The sequence below is a fragment of the Triticum aestivum genome, chromosome 1A (assembly GCF_018294505.1).
Source record: "Triticum aestivum cultivar Chinese Spring chromosome 1A, IWGSC CS RefSeq v2.1, whole genome shotgun sequence".
NCBI lineage: Eukaryota > Viridiplantae > Streptophyta > Magnoliopsida > Poales > Poaceae > Triticum > Triticum aestivum.
This window is the reverse complement of record NC_057794.1, coordinates 588407823-588414096: the sequence shown is the minus strand read 5'-3', so window position 1 is coordinate 588414096 and position 6274 is coordinate 588407823. Positions and strand designations below refer to the sequence as shown.

General features: G+C 45.6%; 2 protein-coding genes across 2 annotated transcripts; both read left to right on the top strand.

Moving 5' to 3' along the window:
* Positions 1 to 1922: 1922 nt before the first annotated feature.
* LOC123070423 (uncharacterized) lies at positions 1923 to 2952 on the top strand. Its single transcript, XM_044493650.1, has one exon. The coding sequence runs from the start codon at positions 1932 to 1934 to the stop codon at positions 2688 to 2690; it is 759 nt and encodes a 252-aa protein (XP_044349585.1). The 5' UTR covers positions 1923 to 1931; the 3' UTR covers positions 2691 to 2952.
* LOC123058363 (uncharacterized) lies at positions 2699 to 6036 on the top strand. Its single transcript, XM_044481128.1, has 3 exons — positions 2699 to 4743; positions 5006 to 5198; positions 5745 to 6036. The coding sequence occupies exons 1-3, from the start codon at positions 2699 to 2701 to the stop codon at positions 5760 to 5762; spliced, it is 2256 nt and encodes a 751-aa protein (XP_044337063.1). The 3' UTR covers positions 5763 to 6036.
* Positions 6037 to 6274: the final 238 nt, after the last annotated feature.

The following is a 6274-nucleotide window of genomic DNA, read 5'->3' as shown; positions in this document are numbered from 1 at the left end:
CGGTGATCAAATGGGAGCTCGGGAAAGCCAAGACATTTGGAGAGATTGAGCTTGAGAAGGAGATGTTGCAACTCGCACGGGACGCGGGGATGTGAAGATCATGTTGACGAACGAAGCCCTTTTGAGTGAGCATGCAAAGAAATGGCTTGCGGAGAAGAAGGAGATCAACGATCATAGGAAGTACGAGGCGGCATGGGTGGTTGTGGCAGAAGGAGAGCATGCGGCAAGGATGCTGGCGGAGCAGGGCACAAAGATGGCCTCGGAGCAGGCGACATGGATGGCGTCCGGCGAGTGATCCGGCCAACCAGTGAGGTATCCGTCACCCTCGGACATTAATTCAATTTTGGCATGTTTTGATTGTTGAACTATGATTTACTTTGCTTTGTTTCAAACTGTTGATTTTGGATAATTTTTATCGTATGATCGACGTGCATGGATTGCATAGATTAATTGAGGCTTCACATTTGAGGTGTGTGGATGTGCGGCAGCCCATATAAGGGGCCACCCGGCACTGTCCGCGGACATGCCTGGACACGCCCGCAGGCGTATAGGGTCCGGATTTGCCACGTCCGACCGTAGATGCTCTTGCATCACCAAATATACATCTACTGAAGTTGGCTCTTTTTTAAGATGTAAAAAACATATTTTGGCTACTTTTACATCTTCAAATTTGCATCATTTATTGGAGATGCTCTTCATAGTAGAGATTAAGAAAAAGGACAGCGCCCCTATAAAAAATAAAGAAAAAGGACAGCGTAGCCGTGTCGGCAGTGGTGCAGGTGCATGCAGAGAACTGGGTCCGTCAACACTGATGTAGCCCAGCTGTCTTAAATTCTAACCAGCTTCCTCCTCTTCTTCATCGACAGCCTTCATTCTCCTCCCCGCTTCAGAATCATCCTCGCCGGCGCCGCCGGAGAAGGAGCCGAACCCTTTAGGCCCGTGCGGGATCCCTCTTCTCCTGGTAAGTTTTCTTTCAAAGCTAGCAAGGCTTCTATTTATCTTCAGGGCTCTGCATACATACAGAAGATGCATATTGCAGAGAGGCACAGACACAGCCCAATCTGATTCTTTTGTTACTTCCAAAGCAAAACTAGTACAGTATAACTTACAGAACGCCCGCCGCCATCACCTAACCAGCTCGTGCTCACCGGCCTGCACCGCTTGGTAGTGGTAGGCAGGCAGACTAGGCTTGTGGGGGTCTGGAACCTCTTTTGCTTTATGTTGCACCATCTTTGGATGCTGGTTACCCCCCTAAATTTTAAGAATGCCCCCAACCCTTGAAACCAATGTCCCAACATTTGAGAAATACAGGGGCAAGTGGTAGATCAAAAGTTGTATAGACAATAGTACTACTACATGGCAATAGAAAAATTAAATGTTGGGTCATCTTATCTGGGTCACAAAAACAAGTTTTAGGACCACCTTTGTTCAAAGTCCATTTTCTCACCGTCTTTTATTGTGAATATCTTTGATGAAGTGGCCTTGCTGCAGGCTCCATTTACCCAATTGGAACGAACACGAGCGAGGTAGGAAAAACAATGGGCATCCAAGATATCCGCCATGGTGTGTCATCTCTGTTCATCATGCTAAACAAGGAGACATTCGTGCTGTTTCGGATCGAGTTTCTTGTGGTCCTGCTCACACTCTTGTTCCTCTCGATGTTCATCATGGACGTCTTTCGTCGCCACATCCGCAACAGAGTCATGAAAACTATCTTTAGCATCTTGGATGGTGTCTCTGACTCTATTATCTTATACTTCCTCCGTTCCTAAATATTTGTCTTTCTAGAGATTTCAACAAGTGACTACATACGGAACAAAATGAGCGAATCTACACTCTAAAATATGTCTACATACATTCATATGTTGTGTCCATTTGAAATGCCTAGAAAGACAAGTATTTTGGAACGGAGGGAGTACCTGCTGGGGGCCATGCAAACAGCCAAGTTCAAGAGTCAGCTGTTCCCAGTCTGGGCCCTTGTGCTTGTTAGTTTCCGTTACAATGTCGACTTTATCTCTGGCTATGGTGTTGATGGCCGCCATGGGCGACGGTTCATGGAGTGGAGGAATGTGGTGAAACTTCTGGGATCGGCGTTCTTGAACTGGTCACGTGGCTCAAGGTTCACACTTCCACTCTGGTCACTTTGGGCTCTGCAGATACTAAGGAGCTGGTACAGATACCATTCCTATCTTCTCGCACTCAATTCTGTCTGGCATGGTAAGAGTTCAGAGGTCGTTGCTGGCCCTCACACTAGCAACTGGAAACCAGAGGACTGCAACCCAGAGAATAATATGGTAGGATACAAATACTTGGTGCATGGAGAAACCGATCAGAGAATCAAATTCGAGAAGCCTAGGTATGTCATGTATATTGATACTGCTCAGAATGACCAGCAAGCTAAGTGTGGTTCTTGTCCGTGTCAACTGAGATCATCGCTGGTCACCCTAGACAAGATTTGGGGATGTTGCAGGGACCTGTTACGCCCAGATAACAGTAAGGGAAATGACCCAAAGGATCTCTCTCTGGCCTTCGCCTTGTCCAGACTAGTGCGGTGCAGGCTCGAGGATGTGACACTGCAACAAAAATTCTTTAATATCAACCGAAAGCTAGTTAAGACTAAGATCAAGATTTTGGAATCTTGGACTCATATGATGACAGACCAAGATTTTGGAATCTGCTTCATAAGCTAACCACAGGAATGGTGTCAGAGAAGAAAGATGGAGCAACACTGCATGACGCCATCGATGTGCCAGAATGTGTCAGACCGGCAGTACTAAAGACGCTCTGTGCAAGCCTAAATAACCTCAGCTCTCCTGACACTGTACATGATCAGCCAGACAATCCTAACAGAAATCCCGAAGAGCAAGGTCACCTTCTGCCCAAGGCTATCACATCACTGTCTGATGCTGACAGTGAGCGAACAAAGCGGTACGGTTGGGCCTTCTTTAAACTTCCCACATGCTCACATGTAATTCTGGTGTGGCACATTGCAACCAGCCTCTGTGAGATGAAGCTTGCTCAAGACCATAATGTCGACTTAAGCAAACATGGGTTGCTGAACTCCGTCTTGTCATACTTCGCAAGTTGCTGCACATTGAAACCATATCTTTTGGATGTGGATGAGAAGACGAAAGAAAAGAAGAAAGTGAATGAGAAGTTGCCTCACAAGCTCGAGGAAATGTATATCACTGCGAATAGCTTGTCTCGATATTGTGCATATCTGCTAGTTTCAAAGCCTGACCTGATCCCTGACAGCTTTTATGTACCCAAGATGGTCTTACAAGAAACCGTGGCACACGCTCGTGATCATATTCTTAAAAACTGTGACTCATTGCAGAGCAGGTATGACAAACTGATGGAAGAAGCAGTGAAGGCCATTCAAGATGCCGACAACGTCATGAAGAATGAAGATGTTGTGCGACTGGGTGCAAAGCTGGGCAAGGAACTGATTGATCAAGAGACTCAAGAAGAATGCTGGGAGATCCTGTCTGGGGTATGGACAGATTTACTAGTGCACCTTGCCCCTACTTGGAACGCAGAGGCGCACAAGGAGTGCCTCGAGTCAGGAGGGGAATTCATAACCTATATCTGGGCACTGCTATGGCATTGCGGAATCGAGAAGAGCAAATTATGGCCAGTGGAAGATGTGTGTGGAAATGATACCCCTGGAACACCACCTGAGGACAACAGTGTTCGAAATAATAGCATTCAGCATTCCCAGCAGAGTTGTGTAGCAGGACCGAAGGAAGAAAGAGAGGAAACTGACATACAGAGACCAGAGATCCAACAAGTTGAAACGCTAAGTGCAGATACGGCTGGTCATCAGAATGGGCAAAGTGGCAATGTAGCGGTTAGAGGGATGCAGAATGGAGGGAACAGTTGTTACTTCAATGCAGTCTTGCAGAGTCTCCTTGCACTTGATAAGCTGCGTGCAAGGATGTTAGGACCGGATGCTCTGACAGGGGACCTTGGTCAGGAACTGCAGAAGCTCTTCATAATAACAGCCAATACCAATGGCACTGGAAGTGTGCTGATGCCAGAGAAGCTCTTCTCATATATGTGCAAAAGGAATTCAGATTTCAGAACTGGCATGATGGAAGATAGCAATAATATGCTTGGTTCCTTGATAGACGGTTTGAAGAATGAGGAACGTACGATGGTCGAGTCACTCTTCCGCAGTGAGGTCGTTAAACATGTTTACAGCAAAAAGTGTGAGCACACATCGGTTACCACCGGCTGCGAGTACCTTGATCTCAGTTTGGCAATACCACCAAAGAGGCCTGCATCAATCGAGGACTGCTTGGACTTCTATGCCACTGGGGAGATCGAGGATTGGCACTGTATGGACTGTTCAGCTGCCGCTGCTTCTGGAAATTCATCTTTCAACCAAGAAGATACAACAAACTATGATGGCCAACCTGAACAGCAGGAGAACAAAACATACGAAAAGGGGGAATCCAGCCATCAAGCTGACAAACAAACAAGAATACCGAATCAGAACAGCGGAAAGCTACCGATGCTTGATGGCAACTCAAGTCAAATGGAAGAGAGCCATAAAAAACAGAGAGAGGAAGAGAAGATATACAGAGCTGCAACAGTAGAATATCGTATTAGTAAGGCGGCACCTATACTAACCATTCAGCTGAAGAGATTCAGCTATGTCATCTCGGATAGTCCAGACAAGTTGGAAGAACATGTCATCTTTCAGGATACACTTAATATGAAAAAGTTCATGGACCCTGGGTATTGACACTTCACACTTTAACTCAGTTTAATATAGTACTCCCTCCGTTCGGAATTTCTTGTCTCGGATATGGATGTATCTAAAACTAAAATACATCTAGATACATCCATTTCTGCGACAAGTAATTCCGAACGGAGGGAGTAACATTTTTTGGCCTCTTTGAATATCAGAACTCAGATGATCTCAGTGGGCAGCACATCATTGATGATCCCAATTCAAGAGAAAACATCTGACAGCTATTTTCTTTCCTCTATCTTTCAGACATACGGAGGATGATGAGCACAAATATCATCTGGTTGCAGTAATTGTGCACAATGGACCAACCCTGGGCGAAGGACACATTTTTGCTTATGTGAGAGCAAGCCAAATCGGATGTCAGCAGCAGGAGCGCTGTGGCACTCCCACATGGTTCCGCGCAAGCGACGAGAGCATCACAGAAGTGTCACTAAAAGAGGTACTTGACTGTCAAGCCTACATACTTTTTTATGAGAAATGGGATGAGCAGCCAAAGGCTGAGTAAGTTGTAGAAGAACACCAGCCAACCGGGCACTGATCGGGAGAAAGGCGAACATGGGACAGATGGATGAGAAGGGAAGGCATTCGTGTATTGTTTGTTTATGTACTTCATTCAGGACAGTGTTATTTATTATGTAGAGTATTCTCTCAGGGCGGATGCCTAGTGACTTTGTTACTCTTCATGCTTAATGTTTGTTAGTGGGGAGTAATTTAGACTATGACACTAGTCTTTGTTACTACCTTCATAGTGCAAAGTAACATACAGGTAGATGATAGCATTTATTACACCATAGACTCATTTTGCTTTGGGTTGCGTTATGTTACAGTAACATATTATGTTACTCCAAACACCTCTCTCCTCATTAACCCCATGCCACATAAGTAAACCTGTCTTGAATTGAAATGTGCTATGTTACTTGCTAAGTTACTCCCACTATGACCAGCCTAATGTCTTACCTTGACGACCGGTTTGATGTCTTAAAAGCGGCGGCCAGGGACGTAAACTCCGCGTGTGCAGAGGCCGCGACAGGCACGATGCGATGGCAGCGCGTCCGGCCCAGGTCGGAGGCGGTGGAGAAGGGAAGAGATGGGTCGGAAAAACATGTATAGATAGATGCTCTGATAAAGAAATTTCTGCCCACCTGATCCCCTGGCTTGAGCACGGGAATCTGACGGTGCTACATGGAAAATCAACAGGAACGATTGCGATCAGGAACGGAAAACATTCCAAACTGTTCGGGTTTATGATTTATTCATGAGACATGTCATACTTTTTACTACGTGGAGTATTTTTCTTTTCTTTCAGTGATAAGCTTGGGGGAAAACCTGTCTCACCCTATAATCTGCCTACACCACAAGCAAGCTCAATCTACCATTGTTCTATTGTGCAGATAAAGTGGTGCATACTAGTAAAATCTTGGGGACATATATATGCCACCTTGCGCTTAGAGCGTGAGCAGTGGATAAACAGACATTTAGGTTACTGTTTGTGATGCCCAAAGAATTAACAAGCAC